The sequence below is a fragment of the Sparus aurata genome, chromosome 5 (genome assembly GCF_900880675.1).
Source record: "Sparus aurata chromosome 5, fSpaAur1.1, whole genome shotgun sequence".
NCBI classification, from domain to species: Eukaryota; Metazoa; Chordata; class Actinopteri; order Spariformes; family Sparidae; genus Sparus; species Sparus aurata.
In genome coordinates, this window is record NC_044191.1 from 24,664,239 (window position 1) to 24,676,513 (window position 12,275).

The 12,275-nt window shown below is 39.0% G+C and overlaps 1 protein-coding gene across 1 annotated transcript; it reads right to left on the bottom strand.

Moving 5' to 3' along the window:
• Positions 1-4,900: 4,900 nt before the first annotated feature.
• Positions 4,901-11,710, bottom strand: paip1 (poly(A) binding protein interacting protein 1). Its single transcript, XM_030416699.1, has 11 exons — positions 11,295-11,710; positions 9,732-9,883; positions 9,448-9,645; positions 9,181-9,293; positions 8,911-9,022; positions 8,441-8,566; positions 8,247-8,353; positions 7,667-7,784; positions 7,518-7,572; positions 6,823-6,901; positions 4,901-5,990 (listed from the first exon to the last, which is right to left on the bottom strand). The coding sequence occupies exons 1-11, from the start codon at positions 11,491-11,493 to the stop codon at positions 5,900-5,902; spliced, it is 1,350 nt and encodes a 449-aa protein (XP_030272559.1). The 5' UTR covers positions 11,494-11,710; the 3' UTR covers positions 4,901-5,899.
• Between the last annotated feature and the right edge of the window lie 565 nt (positions 11,711-12,275).

Genomic DNA, 12,275 nt, shown 5'->3' on the forward strand with positions numbered 1-12,275 from the left:
TGAGGAGGATCATGAATCATTTGAAGTTGGCATGGGTGCATGACACGTATAATCACAGGACGAGCTATTGTCACTATTTGAAAAAGGGTATTTCTCCCTTGCACCTGTTGGCCTCTTGCCATCCTAGTAGTTGTGGTATGCAAGCAGTTTTCCTTGGAACTACTTTCGGCTGGAGAAATAGTGTTTTTTGGGGTTTTCCTGTACATTTATTTCCACACTTAGATGAGTCTCACCTGCTCTCTGATCCAGTCAAAACAAAAGATTCAGAAAGGTGTCGTTCATTGCAGGACGATTGCTTTTTAAATTTTTTTACAGATATTCATATTTACGTCAACACTCTCCACTTCATGTTCAAGGGTTATTCAGATCATTTCAGATAAGCCATTCACAGCAAACTATATGGCCAATGTAAAAACAGAAATTGTATATATATCAAACTACCATGTCAGAATCATTCCAGCAACACTCACATCCCCACTCAATATGCAAATAAATACCTAATGTACATCTCTTGGAAAAATAAAGACATGTCTTCATGTATAACATTTGCCGAATTAACACGGAGGTCCAAATAGTTAAAACATTGTTATAGACAGCATTTCAAATGTTTATAAAGTTTCTCATAACTCTACAACAAACAAAATTGAGCGATATCTTTAAGGGAGTCTGGGGACTTTCTCCACAGGCGTCAAAGCTGTCGCCTATACTCCGTACTGTTTACTGTATGTTTAAAATTTGGCATATTTATTAACATTTTTCAATAAAATGTTGTCCTCCCATACATTTTTGTGTAAATTCTAAACGTCAAAATGCTGGGATGTAAGATGATAAGAAGATTTCAGACAATTCGTCTTGGGGGTGTTTACACCCGTACATAGATCTGATCACCCCAGAGATGCATGTTTATACCAGGTCTGAAAATCCTCTTTGATTTAAGGGAAATATTCACAAACAGTCCTTCAGTCCTCAAGAGTACACAGAATAATTTGCGAACATTATAAAAACAAAAACTTGGATTCAGAGTCTCTACAGCTTTTAGACAAATATGCTTCGAAGAAAAACGTCCCTCTTCGTGCTTTCATAACGAAATCCTATGTTTTAAAAACCACATTCTGTATGTAATATATTCAGAGACATGAATACAGATACAGAAACTTGCACACAGTGCTCTGGGTGAGAGGACTGTAGCACGAAGCTAATCCCTCTTTCACACCCATCTGCTGACCAATGGGAATGTAAGGCCCTGGTTTTCCCTGTTGCATTGTGAGCCAGACAGTCACATCCAGCAGGCTCAGAGGGGCTCACGAGTCAATGACTGCACACAGACAGACACGCTGGTAATGTGACTTGTGGGTGAAGTTACTGTCCTGTCACATGACCCAAGATTATTTTTCCCTTTGTAAGATCTGTGCAGGTGCTTTTTTCCAACGATCCTCAAAGGAAGCACAGACAGCAAAGAATGCAATTTATGTGTAAATGTGAGCAAGACGGTGGAGGAGTTTAGTTGGCAGCCGGCGGTTTGCAGATAAAGATATCAGCAGTGTGCAATATGCTTCCTCGACATCCTTAAGGATGACGCGCTCATTCAAAACACACTCACATACTAACAAACATCATTTTCTGTTCAGAAAAATGAATAAAAAAGCAGAAGCCATGTATGAAAACAGGTTTGAGTTGTAATGTCGGGCTGCATCGGGATCATGTAATCAGATTACCAAAAAAAAAAAGTCACAATAATCAACCCCACATTACATTTGAAGAAAATTGTGTAATCACATTATAGTTACATGTTCAGTGAGAACTTGATCACGTTTTTGATTGTCTTTAAAAACACCAAAAATGTCAAATTATGAAACTGTTTTATGAATATTAACTTGCTCAAGAGGTTCTTGTATATCAGAGTAAGTTACTCCTCTCTGGTTGTCAGTTCTGTTAATAGCAAATCCACTAATCTGACACATTATAATGCATTTATAGGTAGAGTTCTACTGCATATGCGTAAAAAGCAGTATGAAGCCTTTGGTGGCTCCAGAGGAAGCTGCATGTAATCTGCTAAACTGCTTCTAGTGATGTCACTTGGCTAAATTGGATTATGGGTAATGTAGGCACGACTATACACTACTTGTTTTTATATATGCAGTAAGGCTCCCCAAGACCTGTGAAGACGCTTTAATTAATGTGTAAAATGTGTGTGGTTGTTTCTTTTTCTTTATATTGAAAATGGAAGACGAACATTTTTAGTAAGTGCTCCTCTTGTGCCACAAGCGTACACAAACAACCTCCCACGTGATGAAGAGCACACACAGTTCACCTGGAGTTTGTGCCCGTAATGTTTTTATGTGATCAGATTTGGGTGTAGAGCTGTTGTCCATCAAGTGGAGGGTTGTAGTTCGATTCGCAGCCACTGCTGTCTACTGTCAAAAGGGTCCTTGGGGGTGTTATGAAGCCCACGTTGCATCAGTGTGTAGTGGTGCCTTGCATGGTAGCACTTTCAGTGGCCGGTAAGACTAGAAAAGTGCTATAGACCAACGTTCAATGCTAAATATGCTAAATAGTTGTATTTGCTTGGACGTGCAACATTTCCGATGTTTATTTGAATGACGATGTTAAAGAAACCCAGAAGTAATCAAATTAAAAGTAGTCAGATATGTAGAAGTAATCTGACCGAACCCTGCACAACATCTACAGCAGAACAACACGCTCTGATCTTTTCTGGGTTTAGATAAGTGCCATAGATGCTTGCTGGCAATAAATTGGAGACAGACTTGTGGGAGAACGGTCCTTCGTCTACAGTAGTAACAAAAGGCAGATGGCAGATGTTAACAATTTACTTGAACTCACTGCGAGGCATTGTACTCAGCATTTACACTGTGAGCTAAAAACTTGATATCTTACGTTTAAAATAATAACGGGACGACCACATTTAAGTTTGCTACCTAGCTTCAAGTGAGTTTTCTTTTTGACACCCGGCGTGTGACACACAACAAAGGCCTTGAGCAGGGCTGGAGGCTGGTTGTTGTGGGTTTTAAGGCACCAGGATGCCTCAGGATACTGTACCCCTGACGGACATAAAAGAAATGTTGACCGTGTCAGGAGAGCAAAGCAATTTCTTTATAAGTCTTTGTAATTTCAACATTGGTGCTGAGAGTTACAAAGCACAAAAGATCTTTTTTAATGGCGGCAGGAAAAATAGCTGTGGTGTGTCAGTGAGGTTAAGGGAGTGTTATTGTATGACTGTTTGTCATTTTCTTCTCAGCTCAGGCGACCGCTAAGAATTCTCAAGGCCGCTCTGAACACACGACAAATTTCTGACATGGCAGCAAACACGTTACTGCGCTATCTTTTCTTTGTGGGTGAAAGGTTCCTGTAGGAGCCAAGGGACAAACAATATATGAAACATATGAGGAAGTGGTGATCAGAGAAACAGGCTTAAAACTGAATGTTGTTATATTTAACACTTGGACCTGATTTTTTCACCATCCTGTTTTCTTGTAGAATGGTGCTGCTTCAATCTTCATCTTTTAAATCTCCATTCAAAGTCCTTAAATCAGGCTTATACTGAAGATAAAATAGGAAGAATCTTATATTAAAAGTTACTTAAGTACTAATAGCCCTCTGATAAGTCACTGAGGCAGTGTCTTGGCAAGGACTGACTTTTATAATAATACTCAACTTGGTCACCAGGTGGCAGCAAAAGCTCAAATATAATGTGCCTGTTGATTTGCAGCAATCTGTATAGCATAACTAGCACAACAGTAATTGTATTCTGTATGTTGGAGAAATACATCCTAAAACTCTCAAAACCTGAAAGTTAAAACCTCATTTAAACACTGCCAGTGTTTACTTACTACAGAGGACGTGCTCATATAGCTGAAAGGCTGCAAACTTGGGTACAGTAAGTGTAAAACCAAGACAGCATATGTAATTAAGAAAATGTTTTGTTATAAATGGTGCAGTTAATGCTGCGCTGTACCATATGGCACATACATGTGTGTATGTATACCCCTTACAACCGATTAAGAACAATTTCTCCAACTAAGTAACAAACTAGCTCCTCTAGAATTAGCATGAATCTAAGTCAAGACTTCTCTGTCTCATTAAAAAATGTCTCTGACTGCAGAGTATTGGATTATTAGACTGGAAAGATGTGGTACAAACAATAAATGTCTGACCGCATACCTCTATAGGATTACATCAAATGGGGTTAGCTAGGAGAGATTTGTGTTCTCTTTCTATTAATAGTTAACTGTATATCAGTAAACTAGAGTATCTCTGCACAAATCTTTTGTAAATTCTCTCATCTAACTGACAGAGACTTGGAACAATCAGCATCAAATGAATACAAAATGAGCTGCAAAGTGTTGCATGGACACAAAGTCACCACATGATGGCAGAGTTTGTTCAAACTGACTTGTTTCTACTTTGGGATAGGTTTTGTCTTTATTCCACAGGGAGAGCAGGAAAGGTTACTTTCAAAAGAAACCATTGCAAATTACCAAACTGGGGCTTGATATTGTTTTGCTTTGAGTCATACATTATGCGCTTTTTCTTGTTAATGTGCAGAACCCAGGGACTTCTTCAGTTCTCAGAAAGATGGTATCTGTGATCTTACTTTGATTTTGTCTTTGATAAGATTAAACCGAGTTAACAGTAAATTGAGTTTTTGATTCAGCAGTTTACGGTTATATTTAATTGACACCACTGACAGCGTAAAAACAAAGTTTATATTGTAAACAAAACTCTGGATGACTGTAATTAAAATGTACTACGTTGTTTTTGTGTACTCAATAAACTGGTAACTCACAATCAAATCTCTGGAGCCAAACATTAGTGTGGAAGTACCAAAATACAGACTGTATCTCATGGCTCTTCAAAAAGGCTCAGACACAAATCAAGCAAATAAAATCTCACATTATAAAGAATTTATTGCAGGCAAACAATACCATAAATAATATTTACAAACTATAAAACAACATTCCTTTTTATGGGTTCCAGGAATTCTCGATAAACAGTCTTTTAGTCTTGGATAAGGATGAATCCTCTCTGCAGTTGAGTTATGTCACACCGACCGCTGCAAAATGGGTTGATATTTGAGGCTACATTCAGGAAATAAAACATATTCAGATTTACTGTGTTCTCAGAATTTCGAATCATTTGACTTGAAAATTAAAAATTAAAATGTTGACTTTACCCACAGAAGGTGTTAAAAAAAGGAAAAACTTTAATTTATCTACACTTCCAGTTTCCCGCTGCACGGCTTTTCAGAGTTTCTGACCACTTGCAGCTTCACTGCAGGAGAATATAGTGTTTAGCATTGGCATCCTGACAAGAGACACAAGTTCACAACCATGAAGATACAGGCTGTATATAGGTATGTAGTAAAGCAACTACCTCACCCATCTTCAGTGCATTTGACGTGATGTTTTATGCATCTCTGATAACCTACTTTAGATTTTTGGCATGCAGTTTATGCATTGGGGGATCAATTATTACGTTAGAAATTATGCACACAGTTGATGAAATATGTCCGTCTTCAGAAAAGAACTCTAAAGAAAAATTCACAGCACACCATTTCCCTCTTGGCATTTAGTTTAAGCGTAAAGGAGAGAAGTTTCTGAAAGAACTCAAAACAAGAAAACAGAACTCCTGTGTCCAAAAACATCTCAATACTTCAAACAATTATCCAGCTGATTGTCCCCGTTTTCTAAATCAACCCTGACTGAAAAAAGTGTCAGAAGTGCAACTATGAACAGCTCTTTTTGTTAAAATGCTTGTTTGCAGTAAAATAAACGTTTGAACCTATCTGATGCTAGTTTCCTTTGCTTTTCAACATTCCAGCAGGTTGAGTGGGAAAAGTACAGTATGTGCCTGTTGAGTCTCACAGGTTCTCGCTCTCAAGTCATTGTTGTCGTTTCCTCTCTGATTCTCGACAAAAATGCTCAAAAGCTTCCTCCATCTCAGGCTCCATCTCATCTTCAGAGTCGTCGTACCTGTGAACCCAATAAGACGAGCGATTGAGACAAATGTGTTTCTGATGTTCTGATAAACAGTTTATGTAACTAATATCATAAATAATAATAACTTGCAATGAGTGTGTGTAACTGACATTTACATGATCCACACGCTCACACACACACACACACACACACACACACACACACACACACACACACACACACACACACACACACACACACACACACTTTTCAGAGAGAGAGAACAGGAGCAAGCTAAGCCCTCTTTCACACCCAACTGCTGACTACACCGAATCTGAGGCCATGGTTGACCCTGTTGCATTGTGGGCCAGTCAAACACATTTGCTAAGCTCAGGGGCCCACACGTCGGCTGTGGTCATGTGATCTGTGTGAAGGCGCCATGCAGTCACATGATGGAAGATGTGCCAGCAGGGTGGTACTGCTGATCTCTGACAGATTTGAATCTAAATAAAACCATTGGGATAATCAATAACATCAGTCTGTCAATAGAAAATCTAAATCTAAAATAAATGGGATGTAGGGTTAGGGTTCTATTAATTTCTGCTGATGCTCTTGTCGATGCCACCTAAGACCACTAAATGTATGAAGCACATGGAGCTACTGAAATGGCTTATCCAACTAATGTGATGGGACGGACATTGTAGTTGCCTTCTATTAAACCAATGTAAAGAAACAACAGCTCAACAGGCTCAACAAGTGATGACTGTTTTTCATCTTTGAATGGCATCCTTAGTAACGAGCGTCAACGAGTCCCACGGTAAAGTTGCTGGCCGTGGCTTTAAAAAAAAAGGTGTGTATGACCATTAACACTATCATAGATACTTACAACTCGTTTCCATTTTCTCCATCAGCGTCACTGAAATAGTCCTGCCTGTCCAGGATCTCTTGGTATTTCTCAGCATATTCTGTAAAAGCAGAGAGACCAACATTCAAGCACAAAAGAAGCTGAAAGTTTTTCATTTACAAAACACATTCAGTGACTTTGCTGAGAAGAGAAACCATGATGAGTCAAGCCAAGATGCCCATTTAAAACTGATCAACCTGCTTTTTTAACACAAATATAGCATTCTGTCTGCATACTGCCATTCAAATCAAATAACTTATTTTTGTCATATTCAACACAATCATGCATTCAAAAACAAGTCTGTTTGTATCAACACTGGGACGATTTTGAATTTGAGCCTTGTATTAAAAACAGTGTAGCTCCATATTAAACTGTTGACACAATTTATATAAATGTAAATATCTAAACTTTTGCTTGCACAGATGGAGTTCTTGTAATAATACAATCAGATGTTATAAGCTAGAAATAACAAAAATAAAGAAATAAGTCTTCTGTCACTTTTATAGTTCTCTAGCCCTTTTAGTTTTGTGCACAAACTATACCGAGACCACTTAACATTACTCCAATGGTTTTAAGACCTGAGAATGATCTTGCATGTACCCGTGGTTTGTGGTAGAGAGTGCACCCTATTTTGCCCTAGATATGTTTTGACCACAGATATGTTTTAATAGGCTCACCTGGGTCTGCTGCTGTAAAAGGAGTGCCATCTTCTGTGTAGAACGTTGGTTCATTCTGAGAAGACACAAATCCATGACAAACAGAACTACAGAAAAAAAAAGAGAAATTAAATAAGAAACATGGGGAGTGTTGTGCAGTTGACACTCACCATGAAGTAGTTGGGGTCGTTGTCTGGTGTGGCGTTGCTGGCTGCTGCAGCAGCACGAACTCTGCCCCAGTCACTAGATCTCAGCTCCACTAGTTTCAGAAGCATCTGTCTAACATCCCTGAGGACAGAACAACTCAGATCAGAAAGTTTCACCCTAACCATGTCCGAGGGTGTAACTCTCAACTGTACTGCCTCTTGGCACTTAAGCCTTTGGCAAGTTTAAGGCAGACATTTTAATACTGGTACATATTCCCGATGCTGTGAGTGTGTGTTTGTGTGTGTGTGTGTGTGTTATACAACTTTAACTCTTTGGCAAACATTTGTTTTATCTGAGTTGTTTATAAAATTTCTAAGAAAAACAGCAGATATTTTTTTAATATTCTTCATCACATTTTTAATGATGGATGATTGTCTTTCACAGTGCCTCCAAGAAACACCGGATTGTCAGGTGCAGCTATGTTGATAGACACCTGTGAATGTCTCTGCAGCATCTCAGATGCAGAAGCATGTTTCAGGTAACCTTAATCACAAGCCTTCATTAGCAACTGCACAAAAAAAGAACATTTATTGATATACACACCTACTGCAGGTGGCATCCAGTAGAATAGTTTCTATTCTTTGGATTAGTTTTTCCATGTGGGGTTTTCCACTCTCTTTCCACGCGTCATCAAGGACAGAACCTGTCAGCTGTTAATTAAGAACACAAGCTCATATCCTCCTTAAACAACAGAACTACCTAAAAATCTGTAGATGTATCTAATAGAGATTTTAAACCTTAAGCAGTTTGACGGCACAGATCAGATTCGCATCCACAGGATTGTTGAACAGACTGTTCATCAGATCATTCAGTGCTTGGAGGAGGATATCTGCTCGATTTGGATGTCCTTTTGCACTCTTTACCTAAACAAATAAATACAGGTTGGAATAAATATACACAAATTAACCAACTGATACAACGTAAAGGTTTAAGGCATGAAAAGTAGTAGATTGTTGTTAGCAGTTTTTGATGAAACCAACTTGAAAAGATGGCCCATCATCTGAAATATACAGCAAATACAAAGGTGGACAACTGCAGACCGCTTTTGTCCATTTTATATGAAGGGATAACATGTCCAGCAGAGTCTTTGCCTCAGTGCCGTAAAAAGTAACACGCTGGGCCCCAATAAGGTCACAACCTGCAGGAAAAATATATTTACACAATTTAAGGAATGATAAATAATGCTGTCTCAAAGAGCAGCTCTTACCTCCAGGTTTAGATAGAGCTCTCCCAGAAAGAGCACATAGGAGTGGAGTTTCTTCTGAGTCTCTGCGTCTCCTCGCACAGCTACTTCCCTCTGTTCATACTCGATTCGACATCTGTGAAAAAAATCAATTCCTCCTTATTCAGTTTGTAGCACAGAAACCTAATTTAATAAAAAAAGAATGTTTAAAAGTTAAGATGATTTTTGTCACAAGGTCTTGTCTGCCTCTGATATAAACACATATTAAGTTACGTAAAAACAGAAATAGATCACCTCTTCAGGAGCAGCTGACGAAAGTTCCCACTTTGTGGGCTGATAGTGAGGTGATGGGACAGGTAGTTACAGAGCCTGGCACCTGTGTAAGCGAAGTTTGGAATGGCTGTAGACTGAAATGAAAAGAAAACAATACCCAACACGGTACTTTATACAGTTGTGGGTTTTGTCAGATCCATGCTAGTATACTTATATCAAATGTGTATATATCAAATGTGTATATATCGATGCAAAAGCAAAATGAGGAGTGAATGTGTCTCTCCGTACCTGTGTGTAGATCAGTTCAACCAGTTCATTTAACAACTCTTCAGTATTAACCCAGGAATTGAACATGCCAGTTATGTATTCAATATCCGACTCAAAGGACCCTGGTGAGGAGCTCAGGTGGCCAAGGAACTCTGTGACCATATCAGCCAAGGTTGGTTCACCGTAATATCCTTCGCTGTCATCATAAAAAGTGTTTTCCTGTACAAAAGTCACAATACAAACATGAAACACAAATCCAAAGCACTCTGTTGTGCTCATGCAAAATAGTTAATAATTCATCTTACCTCGTACTGGTTAATTCCAGAGGGGACAAACTCTGGGGCACTGGCTGAAAGCTTTGAGGACTTGACTATGGTGTCCACTTCATTACCACTTCTAGAGGCAGACATACTGTTGGCATTTGCACTTTGTTGCGGTTTGCTCGGTCTCCTTAAATCTGAGGGGGAAGAAAGAAATTATCAGTCTGTGTTATATGTGGCACAACTCATTTCACTTGGGCAAATCCTCTTTTTCTTTAACTTTTCATTCAAACACGTCATCTAATTTCCAAAAGTAGCTGCCACTGTAGTTTGTAGCAAACATTACTCAAACGGGAGAACATCTGGCTTCTGTTTGGGACCATTTTCAGCCTCATATTTTTGATGCATGTGAAACCTTAGACATAGTCAGCATATGCCAAACATCCCCGCAATGTCCTGCAATGCTTTTAGAATATGAAAAAACTAATACCTACTGTAAGTTGAGTTCAAAAGGCACAATACAAAACTAACCAATACAACAATTTATTTTGAATTGCCCAACCCTGTCAAAATGGCTTGCACACCGAATGCGCCACAAATGCAAGTTAAGTCGTATGTGTCTAAATACAACAGAGTGAAGGAAGACCTCATGATTTATGATTACTTACTGAAGATTAATGATTGTTTTTCATTAAAGAAGATGTGTGTCCTGTCTGAGATGCAATCAAAATATTTGTTGTATAACAAAATGTAAGGTTAAAGTGATTCCAGGATATTTCAGTGAACTTTTTATTTTCAAGAATATTTTGTTGATTGTCCATATTACATAATATCTCAATAATGTGTAATGTATAATGTAGCATTAACTACAGTGCTTAAGTGACATGGCTAATTTCGGGAAGACTGTTTTTCACTTGTTTTGACAATACTTGTGTTTTTTTACAGCACTGAAAACGTCTATTTAGAGAAAGATCACAAAAAGGATTTCAAATCTTCCAGACAGTGAGCTAATTTTCGAGCCAATATTGCGGCGGATGCCCAGAATAAGTTTTAATACACACAGCTACACCGTGAACTAACCTAGCTCACCACCTACTGCTTAACCCCAGTTACTTAATCAGATTTGGAAGAGGGAACTCATTCTTCCTCTTTGCTCTGCGCTGCTAATTCACCATAACGATAGGTTTGCTCGAGTGAATAATAGCTGCTCGAAGTCAAGACTTGGCTGTGTAAGATTGCCTTAACTGTGGCACCCAACTAGTCCTCTCTGTGTCATCTGAGCGGGAGCTTTATTTAGATGTTGCGTTATCTCATATGAAACAACAATCCAACAGGTGCATGTAGCTACGGCAACATGCTAACTTTGGCTTAACGTTACATCAATGGTATTTAGCAGACAGCTAGCTAATGGCAGCGAATAGCGTTACCCTCCCTCCGTTTCTCAGGGTAACTATGTGCCGGAGTAAATGTTCTGGACACTGTTAAAATCAGACAAACACCGCTTGGGCCCTTGGTGGTCATTTCACGATTCCATTAAAACGAATCTGAAACTAGCCGTTAGCAAACTTAGCTCAGTTATTGCTAGCTAGCTAGCTGACAGCTCCTCACCTCCAGCAGCCATATCGTTGGCCGTGCTAATGTTGTTCTCGGCAAAAGGCGGTAATGTTCGCGGTTGTCTCAGCGGTTCCCTTTGGTTGAAGAGCGCGGTTTTGGTGTCACCAGCCCCGGCGTTTCCCACCAGCCCGGGGTCCACTGGAAGATTGCGGGTCCTCCCTGCACCTGGAGCTCGGTCGAAATTCTCTTCCATGACTGCTGGTTTGTCAGCCGCGACTCTCAAAGCAGCATCAGAAAGGGGTGAGGATGTTGTTCACGGCAACAAATGCTTATTGCTTGTGTTTTCCCAGCAAAACACGCCCTATCTCTCTTTCATGGCTTTTTTCTCTATCGGAGAGTATCGCAGCATATACACAACTTTTTTTTGGCAACTTCCTTTAACAAACTCGTTGCCGCTGATTATCATGGATGTTTATCCACCACGATGCTTGATATCAAATAGAACCGGCTCCCTCTAGTGGCGCGGAGTGGAAGCGCAGCCATTAATACAGCAGCGCTCTGCCGAGAATGGCACAATTATCAAGATTATTTACTTGAGTAAATGCAAATGACACCATTATTGTATTGTATAATATATTATGTACATTTTCTTTTTACTAAATTAAGGGTATTAGTTACTTTGGGAGAGCAGGTGAGTTCCCTCTAACTTTTTCTTTGTTGTATAATAGCAAAACATGTAAAGGGAGGGTCCATTGAGTGTTAGTACATTTTTAATAAAAATAAAATCAGCTACCAAAAAAAAAAGGAAAGGAAAAGAAAAGGCTAAATCAGTCCCCATGCAAAAAATGGGGCCATTTTGAAAGAATGAATGAATGAATACATGCAAATGTGTTTCAGACATGTGAAACAAAACAAAAGTTAAAATAGCTTGACAAAAAGCATGATAAAAGGAAAAGTATGTTACAAAGTATATTCCATTAACAAGCATTGACATGCCTGAGAAAGAGTAGGAAGGAGTATACCCTTCTTTAATCC

What these genes read in the sequence shown, in the direction of transcription:
- paip1 (XM_030416699.1), bottom strand. Translation starts at nt 11,493, where the DNA reads ATGGAAGAGAATTTCGACCGAGCTCCAGGTGCAGGGAGGACCCGCAAT. An exon ending in CAACGATATGGCTGCTGGAG is followed by an intron (nt 9,884 to 11,294) that starts GTGAGGAGCTGT and finishes CTTCCCCCTCAG; the next exon opens with ATTTAAGGAGACCGAGCAAA. An exon ending in ACGACCCCAACTACTTCATG is followed by an intron (nt 7,573 to 7,666) that starts GTGAGTGTCAAC and finishes GTGTCTTCTCAG; the next exon opens with AATGAACCAACGTTCTACAC.